The sequence below is a fragment of the Olea europaea genome, chromosome 14 (genome assembly GCF_002742605.1).
Source record: "Olea europaea var. sylvestris chromosome 14, O_europaea_v1, whole genome shotgun sequence".
Lineage (NCBI taxonomy): Eukaryota > Viridiplantae > Streptophyta > Magnoliopsida > Lamiales > Oleaceae > Olea > Olea europaea.
Window position 1 is genome coordinate 9,067,667 of NC_036250.1, and position 23,767 is coordinate 9,091,433.

At 39.4% G+C, this 23,767-nt stretch overlaps 1 protein-coding gene across 2 annotated transcripts; it reads left to right on the plus strand.

Annotated features, from left to right (window-relative positions):
- The first annotated feature begins 19,912 nt into the window (after positions 1–19,912).
- LOC111409060 lies at positions 19,913–22,398 on the plus strand. 2 transcript variants are annotated; one of them, XM_023038957.1, is made up of 5 exons: positions 19,913–20,232; positions 20,318–20,389; positions 20,691–20,773; positions 20,863–21,065; positions 22,058–22,398. In XM_023038957.1, the coding sequence occupies exons 1-5, from the start codon at positions 20,054–20,056 to the stop codon at positions 22,145–22,147; spliced, it is 627 nt and encodes a 208-aa protein (XP_022894725.1). In that variant the 5' UTR covers positions 19,913–20,053; the 3' UTR covers positions 22,148–22,398. The 2 variants fall into 2 exon arrangements, with proteins under 2 accessions (XP_022894725.1, XP_022894724.1); XM_023038956.1 differs by having other exon boundaries at positions 19,925–20,232; positions 20,312–20,389.
- The last annotated feature ends 1,369 nt before the right edge of the window (positions 22,399–23,767 follow it).

A 23,767-nucleotide genomic window follows, 5' to 3' on the forward strand; every position in this document is an offset into this window, starting at 1 on the left:
TTTTGAATTGGTCAATTTTGGCCCCTAAAGTTTTAAAATTTGTTCTAATTGATCCTCTAAAGTATTGAATTAATTAATTATGGTCCCTAAAGTTTCAAGTTTATTAATTTTAACCCCTAAAGTTTGAAATTAATTAATTAATTTTGCCCCCTTAAAGTTTTGAATTATTAATCCTAAAGCCTCTAAAGTTTAAAACTAATCAAAATATGCAAAATTGGTGATTCTCTTTCTCAAATTTTGATACTAAGGACTCTTTTAAGAAATATAATATTCGAAAGTTGGTTAATTGAAGCAACATATTGCCAAAGCAACCTCTATTGCGGAAATCGACTAACTTAGAATATTAAAAGGTGCTTGTGCATGTGTTATTCATGGGAATGTTGGTCGGCCCAAAGGAAGGTCAATATTTAGCCGAAAACACTGCACCTGTGGTGTTAATGTGTGACTGTTATTTGATTTAATGTGTGATCAATAAATCGGTCCAAAAAAAGGTTTGTTGATTGATACATTGTTTCATCGTCAATGTTTGATTACTACGCCAAGAGTACCGCTTACAAGTCAATATCTCTTGTGATGGGCCCTACCACTATTTGAGAATATTATTATCTGCATATTAAAGATATTCATGTGAGCTATTCATAATAATCGTTTTCTAATTCAATTTCAGGTTTTGCTGCTAATATCTCCGCTAGCATCAATTCAATTCCAATGCTTAATGGCACAAACGTCAGGGCATGGCAAGAGAACGTGATGATTGTTCTCGGAGTCATAGACCTGGACCTTACTTTATGGGTCGATCAACCTGCTGCACTTACTGATAAGAGTACCTTTGATGACAAGAGGGAGATGGAAAAGTGGGAACGATCGAACCACATAAGCTTAATGGTCATGAAGCGTGCTATTCAAGAAGCATTCTGGGGCACTATGTCCGATAAGGTGACTACGGCTAAGAATTTCCTTGAGAATCTTGAGAAGAGGTTTGCCAAGAATGAAAAGGCTGAAACAAGTACACTTTTGGCGAACCTTGTCTCAATGAGATATAAAGGGAAAAGAAACATTCCGGAGTACATTATGGAAATGTCTCACATTATTTCAAAACTAAAGGCGCTCAAGTTGGATTTATCTGAAGACTTATTGGTGCGCTTGGTTCTAATATCCCTTCCAGCACATTTTAGTCAATTCAAGGTGAGCTACAACTGTCAAAAGAACTCATGGTCCCTTAATGAGCTCATCTCACAATGTGTCCAGAAAAAGGAAAGATTGAAGCATGAAAAGACAGAAAGTGCTTATTTGGCTACCATTTCTAAAGACAAAAGGAACAAGAAAATGAAGATTAATAAGGAAGCTGCGGGTACGACACCGCAAAAGAAATAGCATAAGGAACCAACTGAAGGTAGTTATTTCTTCTGTGGAGCTGCAGGTCATAAGAAGAAGAATTGTACCAATTACCATGCATGGTGTGTAAAGGAAGGTATTCTTCTTCATTTGGTTTGTTCCGAGGTTAATTTAACTTCGGTACCTAGACATACATAGTGGATAGATTCTGGTGCTACAACTCACATCAGTATGTCTATGCAGGGTTACCTGAGTTGTCGAAAATCAAGTGATGGTGAAAGATACATCTATGCTAGCGCCGGCAAGAAGGTGGAAGTAGAGGCAATAGGAAAATTTAGATTATTATTAAAGACTGGATTTTATTTGGATCTTGTTGAAACATTTATTGTACCGTCTTTTAGACAGAATTTGATTTCTATTTCTGTTTTGGACAAATCTGGTTATACTTCTTCATTTGAAAATGAAAAATTTAGTTTGTTTCATGATTCAAAATTAGTTGGTTCCAGTTCTTTATCAGGTTACGATAATCTTTATTCAATTGATACAATTGCTTCTTATAATGCAACCTTGCATATGAGTACTCGAGGTGTAAAGCGAAAATTAACCGGCGAGAATTCTGTCTCATTGTGGTACAAGAGATTAGGTCATATCTCTAAAAGGAAAATTGAGAGACTTGTGTTAGACGGGATTCTCAACCCTCTTGACTTTACAAATTATAATTTGTGTGTCAACTGTATAAAGGGAAAACAAACTAATAAAAGGAGATTTCAAGCCAATAGGACTTCGGACGTCTTATAACTTATATAGATGGATATTTGTGGACCATTTCCTATGGGTTCTTGGAATGGTCAACAATATTTTATAGCGTTCATAGACAACTTTTCAAGATATGGCTGCATATATCTCATTCATGAAAAATCACAGTCACTGGATGTGTTTAAAAACTATGAAGCTGAAGTTGAGAACTAACTCGGCAAAAGGATTAAAAGCGTTAAATCTGACCGTGGAGGTGAATACTGTGGCAGATATGATGGTTCAGGTGAACAGCGTCCAGGACCATTTGCTAAATTCCTAGAGAAATACGGTATTGTCCCACAGTACACTATGTCGAGTTCGCCCACTATGAATGGTGTTGCTGAGAGAAGAAACAGAACACTTAAAAACATGGTGAGGAGTATGATTAGTCATTCTACCTTACCAAAATCTCTCTAGGGTGAAGCATTAAAGACCGCAGCTTATATACTCAACAGAGTTCCACCTAAGGCCATTGATAAAACCCCATATGAGCTTTGGACGGGCAAGAAGCCTAGTTTGAAGCATATACATATTTGGAGGTGTCCAGTTGAGGCAAGGCCCTATAAGCAAAATGAAAAGAAACTGGACACAAGGACCATCAGTTGCTATTTTATTGGATATTCTGAAAGGTCCAAGGGTTACAAGTTTTATGATCCCACAACTAAGGCAATTTTTGAGACAAGAAATGCTCGGTTCTTTGAGGATGTTGAGTTTGGGGAGGAGAAAGGGTTACAAGCTTTGTCTTTTAGGAGGAATATGTTGAAATTCCTCCAATTGCCATTGACAATGATCAGGTTTCTATCCCTGATATTGTTCAAGAAGCAACTTTGGATTAAGAGAATGTCATACCTCCCTCTCAAGATCAACAAATTGTTCCAGAAGAACAAACTCTACAGCCTTGAGGACCAATGCCATTAAGAAGATCCACTAGAGATAGTAGAAGTGCAGTTTCGAATGATTACATCGTATTTCTCCAAGAATATGAAGTTAACATTGGAATGGTGGAAGATGATCCGATCAACTTACGTCAAGCCATGAAAAGTTCTAACTCTCAAAAGTGGCTCGATGCTATGAATGAAAAGATAAAGTCCATGAAGGACAATGACGTATGGGACCTCGTTCCATTGCCTGAAGGTGCAAAACCCATTGGTTGGAAATGGATATTTAAGACCAAGAGGGATTCAAAGGGTGATGTAGAGAGGTATAAGACTCGTCTTGTCGCAAAGGGCTTTACACAGAAAGAATGCATCAATTACAAAGAAACTTTCTCTCCAATTTCTTCGAAAGACTCTTTCAGGGCTATAATAGCATTGGTAGCGCATTTCGATCTTGAGCTACATCAGATGGATGTTAAGACAGCATTTCTCAATAGTGAAATTGATGAAATAATTTATATGGTACAACCAGAAAACTTTGTATCGGACGATGCAAAGCAAATGGTTTGTAAATTAAAGAAATCTATCTGTGGACTCAAACAGGCGTCTCGTCAATGGTATTACAAGTTTCATCATGTGATCATCTCATTTGGTTTTAAGATGAATTTGACCGATGATTGTATATACCACAAGTTCAGTGGGAGTAAGTATATTTTTTTGGTTTTATAGGTCGATGACATATTGCTTGCCAGCAACGATATAGGCTTATTGCACGAAATCAAGAGATTTCTAGCAAATAATTTTGAGATGAAAGATCTTGGTGACGCCACTTTTGTATTAGGAATTCAGATACACTGAGATCGTTCTCGAGGTATTCTTGGATTATCACAAAAGAGTTATATCGAAAAGGTACTTAAAAGATATGGCATGCAAGATTGTAAACTAGGTGACACCCCTGTGGCTAAAGGAGACAAGTTCAGCTTAAGTCAGTGCCCTAAAAATGACTTGGAAATTAAAGAAATGCAGAAGATTCCTTATTCCTCAGTTATAGGGAGTCTGATGTATGCTCAAGTTTGTATGCGTCCGGATATAGCGTACATTGTTAGGATGCTAGGGAGATATTTAAGTAACTCGAAAATGGATCATTGGAAAGTAGCCAAACGGATCATGCGGTATTTACAGAGAAGAAAAGACTACATGCTCACATACAGGAGATCGGATCAGTTGGAGATCATCAGTTATTCTGATTCCGATTTCGTGGGATGTTAAGATAGTAGGAGATCCATTGCTATGAGGCATCAAATCATGGAATATGGCTGCGTAATTTTGTCACTGGGTTGCGCATTGTGGACAATATAAAAAGACTACTCAAGATATTTTATGACAATAAATCAGCAGCGCTATATTCCAATAACAACAGGAGCTTGACAAAGTTGAAACATACAGAGATCAAGTTCTTGACAGTTAAAGAAAGAGTTCAGAGTAGAGAGGTGTCAATAGAGCACATAGGGACAAACTCCATGATTGCGGATCCGTTCACTAAAGAATTGATACCCAAGGTCTTTCATGAGCACATTGCTCATATGGGTGTAATGTCTTTTGAAGATATTTAGTTTCAGTAGGAGTTTGCATTTTTGTGCTAGACACATATATTGTCATTTTGGATATGGTTTAAGGTTAAAGTTATTTTCGGCTATAAAGTTATTTGGTTTATTATCTCTGAACTTGTTTAAAATGATCTCACTAAAGCATTAAAGTGAACTAGTTGGAAATAGGCATGTTACAGATCACATCACATGTAATTTCCATGCCACACATCCATGCTTGATCCATGTCATTCGGTTATATTGATATACGTGACCATTGACGTGTTTAGCTACATGAAAGTAGCGAAAGCCGCTTTGATCCTATGTTGATATGATTGATGGACGAGATTATTTGGGGATACATTCGATAATGATAGCAAAATTCTGAGTACTCATAAGGTAATATTTAATGCACAATTATAAGGTTACACATATAGCCAAAGTGGGAGATTGTAAGGATTTTTAATCCGTCGATGGGCTTATATGTGTGAATAATTGTGTGTTAAATTAAAGGCTATCGAACTCGGTTGAGCCTAATTAAAGTGATCTAATTAGGCTTCGATTTTTTGGGTTTTAATGTATCCAATTAAAGTGTAGATTTACATATGTGTAGAGACCGGGCCCGAATCCTAATTTTATGATGGGCCAAATTAGGTCAAAGGGTATCGCTATATAAATATGGTTATGGTCCCCAGATCACAAGTACGCATTATTCATTCTCTTCTGTATCCCATCACAGAGAGGAAAATGAGACTGTGTGTAGATTTGGAAGACTATACCGCGAAATTCATTATTGCATTAACCATGTTTGATTCAGGTATGCTTCCGCTTTAATTCTTCAATTTCTTGATGATTTAACATGAAAGATCTGATGATTTAAAGCAATAAATTATCCTACAAATCAACTAGCAATAACTACTGGGAATTCTGAGGTTTACCATTTTTATGAGAGATTAGTACCCTGCTTACCGATTTTCAGAGCATTTTAGGTTTGTAAATGAAACTAACCAGTTCATTATAATCAAATCTTGACTTTTCCTACAATTTCTCGTAACATTTTCCCGTTTACGCAAATGAGCTAATGATACAAGTTCACGATTTCAAAATTTTCATATATTCATAATTAATATTCAATCTGGAAGATCTTAATTCATCTGGTCTTGGTTCTTTATAACTCATTTTCGACAAAATTGAGACTCAGTCAAGAACCTTACCCTCCTCAATCATAAACCTGAATTGCATAAGCTGGAATAACCCTCAAACCAGCCTCAACCATTTTTGAATACTTCTCCAACATATTCTCAATATTGTCCACATTAATATATGCTTCAATTAGAGTCCTGAAAGTAGTCACATCTGAAGCCAACGACTTGTTGCACAGACTGCTCTGCTTCCTCCATCATCCCAAGTTCGCATAACCTCGTAATCATATTTTTAAATCCAGCCACATCCATCATAAAGGGCTTCAATTTTTCGACCTTTCCAGTCCTCTTAAACACATCGATAGCCTCCATGATCTTCCCTTCCTTAAAGCACTTGTTAAGCATCATATTGATGGTGTCTGAATTCACATCCTCGGAACTTGGGCGGGTGTGATCATCCAACATGTTGTGGAACAATTTCCAAGCTTCTTGCTTTTCATCGTGTCTCAACAATGTCTCCAGAAGCACATTCCGAGTTGCAGGCACCATCTTATAACAATTTTTTTTTCTACTTCCTCATGAGGCATGTTTGGGACGGGATTAGGACCTGCGACGAAGCGGGAACCCCGCCGGTTATTTTGCCATCACTAGTGGGGCGGGTTAATTTGCCTTCTCTATGTACAACCGTGAAGTTTGAATTTTTTAGATATTGCACACTTGGTCCTTGACTTCCAAGCACAACTCAAATTTTTCCTTTAACTTTTATGTTCATCTACAAAGTCCTCCATCTTTAAATTATGTCCAAATTAGTCCCAAAACTTTCAAAATATTCAAAATTAGTCCTTCAAATTTTGAAAATGTTCAAGTTTATCAAAACTTGAGAAATAATCTAATTAACTATTCAAATCTATCAATCAAGTCCTCATACTTCTCGATAGTTATCTATTTCCATCCTTTTATGCTTATGCTTCAAATCTCTTCATTTTGCTTTGTTTGTCTTCAAATTGAAAATTTAACTTGCAAAAGACAAATAAGACATAAGGTGAATAGAAATTTGAACAACTTAATCAACTTTTACGAAAAAACACATAAGACACCAGGGCCGGCCCTGAAATTTATGAGGTCCTAGGCAACAAATCATTACGAGTCCCTTAAATATAATTTTTTTAGTAAGTATAGAAGTCTCTTTAATATTGTTGATATCCGAACTCCGATCTTGTATAAACAGTTCGCTAACTCCACCTCAGTTAAACGTAAGTTCGGCCCACACTCCCTGGTCGGAGTTACCCGCCGTTATCTTAGAAAAATATCATGATTACCCTTTGTCACATCACCCTATCAATCAGAGACACTTGCCACATGTGATACCATCGCTGCCCGAAATAACCAATTCCAAGTCCTCGAACTCCAGCCCCTTACAAGTCATCATTACCTGGGTAATACATTGACACATGACCATCGACCTCATCGACCAATCACAGGAGAATTTGGCGACCCAAGTTTCGAGCTCGGCACTGTTACTGATTTGATTGATTTGATGTAATTTCGACTGAAACTATGTATAAATATTTGAATAGGACCCTTGTAAAGGCAGAGCAAATTCATATAACGACTTATAGCACAATCACACTAAGATAACATCTTTGTGATCTTTTCTAAGCACAAATCGTCTTTTTTCTTAAAATTGGTTCACAATTATCCTTACTAATTTTAACATCAACAGTTTGGCGCTAGAAGGAGGGCCCCTAATTGTGAAAAATAGTTTCATTTGCTCCATAAAAAAAAATTCAAGAGCCATGAGTCATAGCTCAAGTTCCAAAAATCCATCTCACACCACCCTCATGAAACGAATATACCACTGGGTTCTCCATAATGGCAGGACCCTCAAATGATCGCAATGAGGGAAGCCTTAGAAAAATTGACAAATGCAGTGGGACGACTGGAAAGGAGCCAAGCCCATTCATCCCCACCAGATACCGAGGTGGAATCCCCTATAAGGATAAAGGTAAAGTGTCCTCCCCAGGTGGACTCTCCACTTTTCAAGGGAAGAATCATCAAGAAGCCAAATCGATGAGGTCAAAATCAAGGAACCTGAGGCGAGAAGGACTGCAAGTGTGTTCGACAGATTGGGGACCCATCACTCGCTAATCCCTACGCAATGACAAATTGACCTGAAACGTCCTTTGGAACAAACAGAACCCGAACTAAGCACGCTTAAAAAATGCATCGCCGAACTGGAGGCTCAAAATAAAGGTGGCACGGAAGGTTACCAAACCAAACGACATTTCCCCTTCACCGAGGATGTCCTTATAGGACCACTGCCTGAAAAATTGAAAATTCCCCAGATCGCCGCATACGAAGGGGATAGTGACCCCCTCAGCCACCTTGACAAATACACCTCATGGATGGAACTACAAGAGGCAAGCAACGCAATCATGTACCGGGTATTTCCCCTGACTCTAGGAGACAAAGTCCAAAGATGGTTTAGAAGACTACACGAAAGGTCGATAAAAGATTGGAATGACCTAGCCATGGCATTCTTGGCCCAGTTTATGAGCTCCAAGGCTAGAACTGCACCCGAAGAACGCCTAGTGAACATCAAGCAGGGAAGAAGTGAATCCCTCAAAAGCTATCTGAGTAGGTTCAACAAGCAATCCATGGAAGTGGAAAAAATATCTGACGATGCGGCACTTATGGCCGTATTAGCAGGACTAAGACCCAAAACGAGATTTTGGTGGTCAGTACACGAGGACTGTCCAAGGACTTATCACGAGTTCCTGAACCGAGCTGAGAAATACATAAGCGCTGAAGAAGCAACCTCTGACCAAGAGGAAGCAAGACGCGAAATTGACCTCAGTGATGTGGTGAAAGAAAAAAAACCAAGCCACAGTCCTTAACCAGAAAGAAAGAAGGACAGGAGAGAAAGAGAACGTCCCAAGGCTCAGCCATACAAGTTTTGAGAATACCACCCACTCCAAGCCTCCTTGGAAGACGTATTCACGCAAGCCAATACAAAAGAAGCATTTCGCAGACCTATTATCCTAAAGGACGAACAGACCGCACAACTCCAGGGATGATACCGCCAATACCACAGGACGATGGGCCATGATACTGATAAGTATCGAGACTTAAAAGAGGAAGTTAAATCCTTAGTTCGACGAGATCGATTACAGGAGTTTGTTGCCAAGCCAAAAGAAGTAGACCGACCTATGATGCAGCAACCACAGCTAAATAGGGCCCCCACACGAGCCCAACAGGCGATCCCTAACCGTAACCCACCTCCACATGTTGAAATCAAAATGATGGTGGGCGAAATTTAGTATATTGAAGGATCCAGAAGGGTAGGCGAAGGCAAGCCCGAAGTGCAAAAATCGTGCCGAACTAGTAGAATCAAATCCCTAGGAGAGGCATTGACCCTAAATCGTTCTGGTTCATAGAAGAAGATTCTGAAGGAATCTTCCAAGACCAGAGTGACGCCCTGGAAGTCACAATGATGGTCGCCGGAGTAAAAGTCCACCGCACTCTAGTGGACAATGGAAGTTCGATCAACATACGGTACTCACGAACTTTGAGGCAATTGGAAATATCAGTCCGCTACCTCCAACCATATCCAAGGAAGCTACATGGATTTTCTGGAGATCCTATCTAAGCCCTAGGTCAGATAGTCCTTGCCAAAGAAGAATCTTAGCGGATTTTGTGGTGGTCGATTTACCATCCAATTACAATACAATATTGGGATGGCCCATTTTGTACGAACTAAAGGCTGCCACGACAATTTATCATTATTGCGTGAAATTTCCCACCCCTTGCGGGACTGGAATTATCCAAGGAGATCAAGCTACTGCAAGTGCTTGCAACGTCGACCTGCCAAGGCCACAAGTCAACATGCTGAGGAGTAGGATGAACACACAAGCTGAGGAAGCCAGACTAAAGAGACCAATCATTGCAGATCTCTCTGAGATTGGTATAACGGAAAAGAATCTCAAAAAAGCCACAGACGAGCAACTATCTTTTGATGAGAAGGAGGCGGACCTACACCCTTACCACGGAGTTATGGTAATCTCGTTGCCCGTAGCCGGGGTAACCATCCCCAAAGTCTTGGTGGATACAGGAAGCTCTCTGAACATCCTATTTAGTCACACCCTTAAATGGATGGGTATCCCTGCTAACTTTCTTCAACCATACCCAAATATGGTCCTAGGATTAAGTAGAGCCTTGACTTCTGCCAAAGGATCAATCAAACTCAAAGTTGAGTCTGGATTAGCACCTCGACAGTTGAAGACGAACTCTGAGTTTGTGGTGTTCGACACCCCCTCTCCTTATGACGCTGTGATGGGACAGCCCCTACTCTTCAGCCTGAGAACAGCAGTTTCCCTATATCACTATTCTATCAAGTTTTCCACACCCTATGGTGTGGGGGAAGTCAAAGGAAACAGGGAGCTCGCCTAAAGATGCCTATGGAAAACCTATGCCAGCCATCAACGCAGCTCCCCGGGGTACATATGGTGAACATATGGGAATCCGAACTTATTTCCTTAGACCCACGGACCAGGATGGAAGGTGAAGAACCTGTAGAAGAACTAGAAGGAGTTCGAGTCTGTGCCAAGGACCAGACAAAGCACAGAGTCAAAGTCGGGTGCGAGTTGAAGCCCTCTACCCGAAGCAAGATTGTAGCTTTCCTTAAAGAGAACCTCGATGTCTTCGCCTGGGATCACAGTGACATGAGATGAATAGATCCTAATATTGCATGCCATAAATTACAGGTGGATTCTTTAGCTTGACCAAAACATCAACAACTACGACCTCTGAATCCTGAAAGATATGAAGCACTCAACAAAGAGGTACAAAAGCTATTGAACAATGATTTCCTCTGTGAAGCGAAATACCCGAAGTGGGTCGCAGATCCGGTCCATGTGAAAAAACACAACAGAGATTGGAATGTATGCATAGATTTCACTGATTTCAACAAAGCATGCCCCAAAGACAGCTTTCCATTGTCGAGAACAGATCAAATAGTGGATGCCACCGCCGGACATGAGCTACTCAGCCTCACGGACGCGTATTCCGGATACAACTAGATACTGATGTACGGCCCGGATAAGGAACATACCTCATTTGTAATTGATCGAGGTCTTTACTGCTACAGAGCAATGTCATTCGGTCTCAAAAATGCGAGCGCCACGTACCAACGAATTGTGAATTCCATGTTTTCCTAGCAGATCGAAAAAACAATAGAAGTGTATGTTGACGATATGCTGGTCAAAAGTATCAAGACCAAGGATCACTGTCAACACCTAACTGAAATGTTTGATATACTGAGGAAGTATGGAATGAAGTTGAACTCGAGGAGATGCGCTTTCGGGGTCAGTTCTGGAAGATTCCTAGCTTACATTGTAAACAACTGAGGAATCGAGGCAAACCCTGAAAAAATAAAAGCTATCATCCAAATGAAGCCTCCAACCAAACGCAGAGAAGTACAAAGTTTAACCGGAATGGTTGCCGTCCTCAGTCGGTTCGTCTCCAAATCTACGGACCATTGCAAAACCTTTTTCAACACGTTACGAGGTGGAAAGAAGTTCGAATAGACCAAAGAATGTCAGGACACTTTTAACGAGCTAAAAAGACAACCAGCCTGACCTCCGGTGCTTTCAAAACCTAAAGCAGGCAAGGCCTTGAAGATATATTTATCTATTTCAGAGCACGCCATTAGTGTCGTTCTAACCCGAGAAGAAAATGGCATTCAACATCCGGTTTATTACATAAGCAAAGCGCTTCATGAAGTCGAGCTCAGATATTCGACTATAGAAAAATTGGCATTTACCCTGCAGATGGCAGTGCGAAAACTAAGGCCATATTTCTTGGAACACCTCAATGAGGTTCTGACCAATTCTTCATGGAGGCAAATGCTACAAAGGCCCGACACCTCTATACGGATGGTAAAATGGGCAATGGAGTTCGGACAATTCGACATCAAATACACACCTCGTTCCTCCATAAAGGGTCAGGCACTTGCCGACTTTGTCTCTGAGTTCTGCAACGTCCTAATTGAAGAACAACAGAGAGAAATCCCTTGGACACTTTATGTCAACGGTTCATCCACCGGAGAACCATCTGGAGCCGACGTCGTATTAATTAGCCCTGATCACCGCATGTTTTGTGAAGCCTTGCCATTTGACTTCAAAGCCTCAAATAATGAGGCTGAGTACGAAGCTCTTATTGCTGGAGCAAGGATGGCCTCAGGACTAAGGATCTTCGACCTAATCCTACACAGCGACTCCCAACTAGTCGTGAATCATGTCAACGATGTATATACGGCGAAAGAAGACAGGATGGACAACTACCTACAAGTTGGGAAAAAAGAACTTGAAAGATTAAAAACCATCCAAGTCAAACAAATTCCCCGATCTCAGAACATTCACGCCAATGCATTGGCCCACCTAGCCACCAGTGAGGGAATCGAGGAGTTTGATAGCATTCCCGTAGGAAGAATATCCCTACCATCCACCGAGCTAGATAAAGTGATCCTTATGATGATAGACCCCAAACCAACTTGGCAGGACGAGATCGTCGCTAACCTGAAAATCGAAAAATACCCCGAAAACTCTGCAGAGGCTAGAAAGCTCTGAACAAGGTTGGCCAGGTACACTCTCATTGATAATATACCATACAAACGGGGATATTTCACGCCCTTGTTAGTATGCTTGAACGAAGAAGAAGCCCAGCACGTCCTGTAAGACGTTTACGAAGGAATATGTGAAAACTATTTCGACGGACTCTCACTAGCTCACAAGATCATACGACAAGGATACTTTTGGCCTGCAATAAGATAAGGTTCCCTTGAATTTGTCAAAAGATGCGATAAGTGCCAGCGCCTCGCCCCCATCATAAATACTCTACCACGCGAACTGAATCCAGTGACAGCACTTGGCCCTTTGCAAAATGGGGGGTTGACCTAATTGGACCCATGCTCGTTGGAAAAGGAGGTGTAAAATTCATCATCGTCGTAGTGGATTACTTCACTAAATGGGCCAAGGCAGAGCCCCTTGCCACCATCGTCGAATAGAAAACATCCAACTTTTTGTGGAAATCAGTGATCTGCAGGCTCGAAATACCTTACTCCATTATTACGAATAATGGAAAATAATTCGACAACGCACGACTTTCGAATTTCTGCGAAGAGATTGGCATCAAGAAACATTTCTCGTCACCAAACCATCCACAGGCAAACGGCCAAGTCAAAGCCATTAACAAGATTATTAAGCACACATTGAAAGCAAAACTCGACTTATTTAAAGGAGGATGGGCTGAGGAACTCCCAAATGTGTTATGGTCTTATCGTACTACTGCAAGGACAAGCACAAGAGAAACCTCGTTTTCACTGGCTTTCGGCATAGAGGTCGTGATCCTACTAGAAATCAACATTCCTTCGTTGCGCATAACTGATTACGACAAAGAAAGGAACCACATAGCTCTTTGCAAGGAACTTGACCTAACCGAGGAAAAGGGAAACAAAGCCGAACTCAAAAATGCCGTTTACAAATAGCGAAATGCCAAGTACTATAATCAAAAAGTGCGAAAAAGAGAATTTGAGGTAGGATCCCTCGTCTTACGAAAAGTATTCCTCCCTACAAGAGAGATCGACAGTGGATGCCTAGGTCCGAATTGGGAAGGTCCCTATCTGACAACGAGTGTCATGTTAAAAAGAGCATATGAACTGGAAGACTTGGGGGGTAGATCCTTACCCCCACCCTTGGAATGCCGAACACTTTAAGCAGTACTACTAGTAAACGAAAAAAGTCCCCTTATAACGTCAATCACATCAATAAAAAGGGACTTTCCATTTCTTTTGAACATTTTACTCAGCAATCTGTCAAAATCTCATTAAGTCCTGCTCCATATGCAGGCCGATCTAAGGTCGTATGTGCTGCGACACTTAGTGAAAGATTCCTCTTGAGGAATCTCATTAAGCCCTGCTCCATATGCAGGCCGATCTAAGGTCGTATGTGCTGCGACACTTAGTGAAAGATTCCTCCTGAGGAATCTCATTAAGCCCCGCTCCATATACAGGCCGATCTAAGGTCGTATGTGTTGCGACACTTAGTGGAAGATTCCTCCTTAGGAATCTCCCCTCCTAAGGAATCTATAGAGCCCTGCTCTTCATGGTTGGACGAGCTAAGGCCGTACGTGGTACTACACTTAGTAAAAATGCCCAATGAATATGTCTGGTTCGGAAAGCGAGTACTGCACAACTAAACGAAATTCATTCAAAGTAATTCTACACACTATTGTAATGTTCTTATAATTTTTTCTAAGTCTATGAGGAAAAGTTGTACTGAACATAAACAATTATCCATTTCAAACAAAATGTCATAAACAGTCAAAACAAAGTTCAAATCCCAAGTCTAAAAAACAAAAAAAAAATCAATATTTTTTAAACGTCTAAGGGTCTTGGGGGGCAGGGTTAGTATCTTCAACATCCTGAGCTGCCGGTAACACCCGGACTCCAGCAGACTCCGACAACCTTCGTAACTTCTCCTTCTGCCCCTCCAGTGCCTCATCCAGAAAAGGCCACATCAAGATCAGGCCTCTCCTTCCTGATGTGCCCCACCAACTCCTCCAGGGCTACCACGTACTCATCCTGAGCCACGACGTCAAACTTGAAGGACTCCTTCCAGGCCTCCACCGCCCTGTCAATCTTGGCCTCAGCCTCTTCAGCCCTTTTTGTGGCCTAGCTCGCCCTTTCGTTAGCCTCTTACAGCTTCTGGATGGCCTCTCTAACTTTGTCGCGCTCCTCTTCTACTCGAGCTCTGGCCTCTTCCTCAGAGGCCCTCAACGCCTTGATTTCCTCCATCAATCTCTCCTCGAAATCGAGCCTAGAGTTCAGCTCGATCCCCATCTGGCTCAGCTTCTCCTCATACTCCTTCTCCCTCAGAGCGAACTGGGCTTTTTCAGCTTCCATGCTATTATAAAGTTTGAAGGCCTGATCTTTAGCCTTTATGAGTTTGTCCAGTTCGGACTTCACAAGTTTTTCAAAAATTAAAAATCAAGTAAGTCATTAAAACATTTAAAATTAATCAAAAATCAAGAGGTATACCTTATCCGCTACTGTCATCATGTATAAAACTGATCGGTGGCCATGGATCTGAGCAGTGACCAAAGCCTCACCAATGGGCATCTCATTCAGATAGCCCTGCTTTCTCTCACCCTAACTCCGGGTAAATAGATTTTCCGACTCCCTCAAAGGTGAAGTGAGGGCGACACTCATGCCCCTGGAAGGAAAATGAGCTCAGAGATATTCTAGAAATATCTCTGGTTTGTGTCCCACCAGACTTTCCCAGCTCGGCCTCTGTAAATCTGGGCACCGATCCTGCAAGTTCGCAGAACTGGTCCCCACAGCAGAAGGGGCAACCGGGGATGGCAACGAGGGGGACGGCAGGGTCGGGCTCAGCAAAGGCACTGCCTCTAGAATTCTCAGTGATACTGGGGGGCGCAAATCGGTTCCTCTTTAACGGAACCTCCTCCTCCACTTCTTCAGAACGGCTCTCCATCCATTCTGGGACTTTTCTCTTTTTTCCCTTAGCTGCAGCCGCCGCCTTAGCTGCCTTGTAGCCCCGCATTTTGTCCTGATGACCTGAGAAAGCAGCGAAATGCGCAAAAAATATGTATATACGTAAAGAAATTATAACCGCGAATGAAGATCAAAATATTACCTGAACTGGATGGAGCCGAACTTGAAGCTCGTACTTGAAGCAGTCTGGCCCGGTATAAGTTTGAATTTGAGATTACAAACTTACAGGACCTTTGCTTTTTAGGTAACGATCTTATTTTCTCAGCTCGTCTCTGAGTATCTTTGGTTAACGTCTCCTTCTTGTAATCTGCACAAAGAAAAAATACCAAGGTTAGCACTTCGTCAAACATATGCCTTGCTAAAAGACTAAAGCCCAAAAAGACACTTACATAACGAATGATAGAGCCTGGGAACCACGTCCTCCCTATTCACCTCGGCAGAAAGAAACTGCCACTCCCCCGATACATAAAACCATTCTTCCTTCCATTTCTTAATTGAGGAAGGGGTGTCTAACACCAAAAAACCTCCCGTCCTGGGCCTAACGCTTATGTACCACCAGCCCGAGTTCTTCCCATCCTCCTTAAAAGTAAACAGAGAATCGAATTGCCCATTTGGTCCCACAGAATAAGGGTAGCTATTAAGGTTCGCCACCCGTTAGGGCATAGTTGCATGGGAGCTATGCCCCAAGAAGAAAGGAATTTACGAATCACCCTAGGAAAAGGAAGCCTAAGGCTAGCCTGGAGGATAGCCGAGTTCAGAGCAACAAATCCCTCAAGATGAGTGTCAGCTCGGTCAGATGGCTCTGGTATTATCATAACTACCAAACTAGGAATGGCGTATTTAGCTCCCCAGCTAGCCAACACATCCCCTGTCATAACCGACCTATAAGAACTCGCTCTCCACTCCCCAGAATTACTCTCGTCAACATCGTTACTGAATCTACCTGCTCCTTTGGAACTCTCACATCCTAAGTCCATCACAGGATGCCCTAGGTCAGTTGGGTTAACTACGAAAATAGGAATGGGGGTAAAAACTTCCCTATAACTGGAAGACGAACTCGTCAAGAATGAGACTGACTTTTCCTGCTGGTTGCCCCATGAATGAACTCTAGACTCATCCGAACTCATGTATAAACTAAGAAAAGAAGCACAAACTGAAAGGAGGCAGTAGATAAAAACAGAAGGATACCTGGGAGACAAACTAAGAAAACGACCTCACTCGAATACGGGAAAACAAACTTAGGGATATCGCCCAAATATCTAAGAAAGTAAAATCAGCAAAATAGGAAGAGAAATGATTGATTAAAGACGAATTTAAAGAAAGGGAAGATGAGAGGGCGCGATCTGAGCCATTCATCCAGAAATAGAGAGAAAATATCAACGGTCCAAAAGTTTGGGAGACAAAACGACGTAGTTTTGGCCAAGCTTGCTGAAGAAACTACTTATAAATGGCGTACAGCTCATCCACCTCAAAACATGACACTTGTCACAACCATAAATGTACTTCTTGGAGAAAGCATCATTGAGGTCAGCCTCCGTACGATAGAGTTGACCTGGGGGTAATTGTTGATATCCGAACTCCGATCTGGTATAAACAGTTCGCTAACCCCCACCTCAGTTAAACGTAAGTTCGGTCCACACTTCTAGGTCGGAGTTACCGTCGTTATCTTAGAAAAATATCATGATTACCCCTTGTCACATCACCCTATCAATCAGAGACACTTGCCACATGTGATGTCATCGCCGCCCGTAACAACCAATTCCAAGTCCTCAAACTCCAGCCCTTTACATGTCATCATTACCTGGGTAATACATTGACACATGACCACCGACCTCATCGACCAATCACAGGAGAATTTAGCAACCCGAGTTTCGAGCTCGACACTATTGCTGATTTGATTGATTTGATGTAATTTCGGCTGAAACTATGTATAAATAGTTGAATAGGACCCTTGTAAAGGCAGAGCAAATTCATATAACGACTTATGGCACAGTCACACTAAAATGACATCTTTGTGATCTTTTCTAAGCACAAATCGCCTTTTTTCTTAAAATTGGTTCAAAATTATCCTTACTAATTTTGACATCAACAAATATCAATTATGATAATTCAAATTCAAATTCTCTATAGCTTTTAAAAAATGAAATGTGAACTTTTAATTTATTTTTTAAAGAAATTTTATAAGGTTAAGAAAACATTATAGCGAAATTACTTTAATTTATTTTTTTATGCATTGATTCTTTTTTTTTTTAATTTTATTGTTATTATTTTATTTTATTTTTGTAGATCTTGCCATCTTGGTAGATAGAAAAATACAACAAAATATATCACAAGACAATAGTTTAATTATAGATCCATTTTATTTCTTAAACAAGAATGTAAGTTAATGATCCAAGTAATTTGGGCCTCTTATTTAGACCAATATTGTTGTTGTATTTTAAAGGGCTAGAGACCCAACCCAAAAAAAAAAAGGAAATATTTTGTTGGATCTTGGATTCTTTTGAAGCCCCTTCAAGTTGGAGACCCTAGGCAATGGCCTTGGTTGCCTTGGGTCAGGGCCGATCTTGTAAGACACTTATCAGGGTCCTTGGTCCAGAACATCCTACCACCAATATGACATCAAATAGTAAATTACTAAATAAAACTACTTTTAAGTTACTTATTGTTACTATACGTGTAGAAAACTTACTTTTCTAAGCTAACAAAATTTACTTGTTCAAATGCAAGTCTTAACTTGTTTCTCTAAATACGTAACTTTTAAACACAACGAAATCCGATATTTTACTCCCTAGGTACTTTATTTATTCAAGACCCCAATCTCTCCTTCAGGACAGCCCCCAAAGCCCGTCATTTACTAGTACATCTCTAAAGCACCTTGCTATATCCAAGAATTTGCGCTTCATACATTCCAGTGTTTACATTAAATTTTGTGCAAAGGATCTTTTCTTAACATTATACATACTGACATGAGATAAAAACAAAAGCTCAATAATTTCTTTGTTTTCGATTCCTTCTAATTTTCAAGAATTAAATATTCTTATAAATGTAAATGTCATTTTTATCCACTAAAACAAGGTAGTGTCGAATGTGTAGCACGTGCTTTGGATGTTGTACCTCATTGACCCACTTGTTTGAGGTTCAGAATAGGCGTGGTAGGTGTAGAATTATTTTAAAAAAAAAAAAAAATGGAAAGATTGAACCCCAACCTTTGAGGGATCCCACCGCCCCGCCCCTATAGCTTTGTGAGGGAGGTAAGTCGCGGAATGTACCTCAGCAGGTCAGGAAACAAGAACTGTCTGTACACTGTGCCTACAAAGAGTCAAATTTCATGTCTTAGGAATCGAACCCCCACACTGTGGCTGCTAGCAAAACGTGAGATAACTTTACTCCTATATTTTGCACCACTGAGTTATGCCTCGAGGGCGGTGGAGAATTATTAACTCCATTGCAAGAAGATCACTTGGAAGAATGGTAGGGCAAACCATCATTATCTCAAAAAAGATTGCCAATTGCTAGTTTGTAGCACAATTTAAATTACTTTATAAAAAAAAGTATTAATTAAAAGAAAAGCATTTTAAAAAAATGGTAAAATATGTAAAATTAAATATGATCTCCATTTACCCCTTAATATGTACATTAAGAATAAAGTTATTTGTACAATTATTGTTGACAATTGTGGTTGACAATATTAATGTTGTCAAAATCTGGACCATTAATTTAAAAATAGTTTTTAAAATAGATGAATGTGATGTTACCAAGTGTGTATTGTCGGCCAAAATTGTCAAAAAAAGAAAAAGAAAAAAAGGAAAGTATTTTCCAAGTAGCATGCTTGGTACATTAACTACCTGCGTGATTGGCCTGTGAAACATTGTTTAAAGGATAAAATATATAAAGAAAAATGATTTGTTAAAATTTAGCTAGAAAACTCGACTTGCCTATTCTCGACTGCTAGAAAATTTTATTTCAAAATAAACTTCTTTACTATGAGTAAATATCTTAAACTTAGCCAAGTATTTTTCCTACTTATTTATCGAATGCTCTATATGATTGCTGACAGCCAAAGAAGAGCAAGATTTTTCCAGCTTGTGAGTTTTATTTTTCAAGAAAATGATGACATATGCTATTAATTTTTTTCCTCTACCTAATCATGTCACATTGCATTGGCCTACACTGGATTGATTAAAGAATCGGTCCCCTATATATCTTATTTATTCAATTATACACGACAAAATGTGAGTATCAATACAGAAACAAATAATTGATTGGTTTTTGTCAGTACAGTGTTCAATCAAGAAATGTGCAGACATGACAGAACTTGTGCATGTTGATGGCTTCGTAAGAAATGAATTCTACACGATTTGTGGGAGTGCGCCTGAAGAAGCTAAATTAAATGAGAAAATGAGTGCTTTTTTTTTTTTTTTTTTATTGTTTGAGCTTTTCAATAAAGTGATTCAACATGGATCAAAATTAAAAAAGATATTGAGTATTTAAGAAAAATACTTTGCACATGATTAAAAATTTTAAAAAAAAATGAATTTGACTGCTCACACAGGTACATTATAAAAGAGTAAATTTAAATAAAGAAAACCTTATATCGCTCAAACTTTTAGACGAACTGGTTATATAAAAATATTATCATCACATCAATAATTACAAGGCCGTGGCAATATAATACTTTTTTCTCAACAATTTTTTATAGGTTCTTCTCTATAAACCCTTTGTTTCTTCCATTGACTCAACTGATCTCTAGTAATGGCTACCAAAATATCTAGTTCACCATCAATCTGCTACTTCAGCAGCCATGGCAAAAATTGCCAATATTTACATTTTCCAGATTGTTATTCATTCAATCTCCCTCTGATCAAGGGCCAATGTAAGATCAAGAATCCTAACTATGTCTTCCTCTTTGGAGCTAAATATGAATTTTATAAGTAAGTTTTCTTATTTCCAACCCCCTTTAAGTTGCTGTTCTTTTGTAGCTTTGTTGTTTGAAAGTGAAAATTGTTGAAGTTGCAGAAGTGGGAGCAGAAGCAGCAAATTTCAACTAAAAGCCTCAGCTAATGGATCTGGTTCTTCTTCCTCTTCATGGTAATCTTTTTTGTTGAAGACGAATATATATGTCCCCTCTTTTATAGATTTGAGCTTTTAAACGAGAAAGATCAATATGATATCGGAAACAGGTTACGACCATCGGATTCAAGTCTCCCCATGTACTAGGCCTTTGATGAAAAAATTAATTCGGCCGGGAAGACGAAACAAAACTAATAAATTTATCTCATCTCTAACCATATAAGCTTTTAGAGGAGGGAGTTTGACATTTTTAAAAAAGAGAAAAAAGTGGTTTTGGTATATTGCTAACTTTGATTCTTCCTTTTTGTCTCTGATGTAGGAAAAAGTGGTTGATGGGGCTTCTGCTAGCAGTGATTCTTCCAGCATTGGGACATAAAGGGGGACTATTTGCAGTCCTTAAAAGTTGGCATATATTGAAGTTTTGTTATCGGCTTTTGTGACAGCAGCTTACACTTTCAATGGGACTAAACTTGGAGGTTTTACTATTTTAGGTAAGATCAACGCAGCTGTGAAGACGGTGGAGACAGTGACGGAGATGGTGGAGGAGGTGGCGGAGGAGGTGGAGAAGGTGGCCGAAGAGGTGGAGGAGAAGCTTCCACAGGAATCAAAGCTTAAGGAAGCTCTAGAATCCGTCGACAATCTGGCCAAGAAAGTTGTCAAGGAGTCTAATCAAGCTGAAGAACTTGTTCATAAGGTAACCGAGCTCTTTTCTGAACGAAAAGTTGCTATACACATCGATCTTCGTAGGACTCATGATTCAATCTCACTTGTTATTTAGATAACATGAACTCGCAATTAGATTAAATACTTTGAGTCATTGGTTGGATCTAGATTGTGAGTCAATTTGGACGTGCAAAGAAGGATATCAATGGTCAATACTTCCCTCGAGGACGATAACATAGTTTCGCAACTCATTTGAATCTCTCTTCCTAATCTTAACTTAATTATGTGACTTCTCTCTTGGTTTTTGCTTCCATTAATTCTCTGGCACACAGGATTTTCAAACAGTTTCTTGCACCACATAGAATAGCTAGCGGCATAGAAAGAGATGAATGATGAACTTACAACTAAGATTTCTCCCATCTATCTACTCAAAATCCACAAATCTTAGAGCTAGTTACCTTGCAAAAATTCTAGATGACAGCTTACGTCGCACCACGTAAAAATAAATCAAAGAAAAGACGACTTGTATATAATTCAGACATGCCTTACACAGAAAGAGACTTTCACTTTTTCCTCTTTTTGTTATTTGTTGAAATTGGGTGGTTGGTGGCATGATCTGGAAATTAATGGTAGTCTAGTTGTCTAGACATGCCAAGTGAGAATCACATGGGAATGAGTTATCTCAAGTCAATAACCCATATGTCATGCTCTTGAATGCTATGATTGTATGTATTCTATGAGTTTATAGAGTCGATCGACATATTAGATAGTTTTTTTTCATCGTTGCGAGAATAGACCATTTTAATTGTTAGTTTTCAATAAAAATTCTTGATAATTATCGAAGACAAGATTTAAAATGAATACATTTGTCTCATCTCTAACAACTTAAACTTTTAGATAAAATGACTAACATGGAATCAAAGCCACAGAAAAAAACCTGGTATATTCTTGGCATGCAAGCATGGCTATAGTTTCTTCGTTACTCTGTAAGATTTATTATTATGTCTTTTCTCGTATACACAGGTTCAGGAGGTCGAGGAGAAAATAGAAGGGTCATTGATGAAAGCTAGCACAGATGAAAAAAAACTGAAGGGCCAAAAGACAAGCTCCTAGGACCAAGATCCAACTGTCAAATAATAGTTAATGAGTTTATGGATTTTTCTTATTATTTCTTTTGTTAGGTTTTGTTCTTAATGAAGTACTCGTGCAAAACTCTATAGCTCTGATGGTCCACTTGCTTTAACTGTGTTCCTCCAAAATTCATTGCCCCCATCATCCTAATATTCCTTAATAAATGATGAAACTTTTCAAAATGGTCCACTACTGATAGTTGTTATAAAGATTGTCTGCTTTTAATTTTTTTATTTTTTATTTTTGTTTAAAAGACCATTATAATTGATATGATTCACAATGATATTGACATCATATTTATTCCTCTTTACTCACTCTCGTCTCATGCTCCTCTCATTGCCTCAACCCTGACCTCCTCGGGCTACCTCTTCATCTTCCCTATTTCCCAGTAATGATATAGATATTTGAATTAAATGCGGCAGAAAACAAAGATCATTGGAACTAGAGAAGCTGCCTATAAATTGACTGGTTCACTGTGTTGGTAACCAACTCTCCTCTCATTTTTGTTATCCAGCTGCCCCTACCCCCTATCACCAATGCTCGGGGGTCTCTTTTAATTATTGAATATCGACTCGGGGCATAGGAGTCCTTCGAGCTCTAGAGCACAGAGGAACGGGTGGATGAGGAAAAAGATGGCAAGACAATATTTGAACATGAAAATTAAAAATTGATTTTTTTATTTTTTATTTTTTATTTTTCTCTCTTAGACTCACCAATATAATTCTTCTAGACAATTTCTTTTTCGTCGGATCTGACTTGTTTATGAGAGTGTAATTTATAAAATTATTCATATTCCTGAATTATCGAAATAGTTAAATAGCATTTTTTGGCTTCGAAGATCATACGAGTTACCCCAAATACAGGTAGTTAGCACATTTTTACGATTCCCCAATAGACTATTTTACTATAGAACCAGTCAAAACTCACCAAGAATCTGTCAAGATCCCAATGGCATGTGAATTGAACTACCTAGTACTTCGACCGGGTGTTGATGACCAAAATATTAAGCTCAAAATTTTGTTCTTTGCTTTAAGATAAAGTTGGAGGCATTGCATTTCTCTCCTTTCAATAGAATCCACCAATTAACTTGTACAACAAAATATGTTTTGCTTATTCCCGTAAGAAAAGGATTTTCCTTATTCAATACAAAAATAAATTCAACTTGACCACTTTACACCAAAATAGGGAAAATTCACTTTGGGTCCCTAATCTATTGCTGATTCTCGTAAGGGAAGAATTTTCTTTTTCTTTAACACAAAAATAATCCAATTTCCCCACTTGACATCCAATTAGAGACTGCTGCTCCCCAATCTACAAAATATCCACTTGAGGCCAAATGATACTACAGAATTATTAGATTAGAAATGGCAGTGCTAAGAAAAATAGGTTGAGATCCAACTCTAAAAAGTCAGAGACCAATGGTGCAATTCCCCCCAACCTCCCAATCCTGTTTAATATCTTACAGCATGGTCTCTCCCTGTCTTCTTGATCATAAAATAATAAAACCCAATTGGACAACTATCTTATTCAAATCTATCTATCACCAACCAACAATACCCAGACTGTCTATATTTCATGCCCTATGAGACAATGGCCAGCTTA

Excerpts from the sequence above, each read along its gene's own strand:
- LOC111409060 (XM_023038956.1), top strand. The coding sequence starts at position 20,054 with ATGGCTACCAAAATATCTAGTTCACCATCAATCTGCTACTTCAGCAGC. Across the intron at positions 20,233-20,311 it reads GCTAAATATGAATTTTATAA|TTGCAGAAGTGGGAGCAGAA; the intron begins GTAAGTTTTCTT and ends AAATTGTTGAAG. Across the intron at positions 21,066-22,057 it reads CTGAAGAACTTGTTCATAAG|GTTCAGGAGGTCGAGGAGAA; the intron begins GTAACCGAGCTC and ends TCGTATACACAG.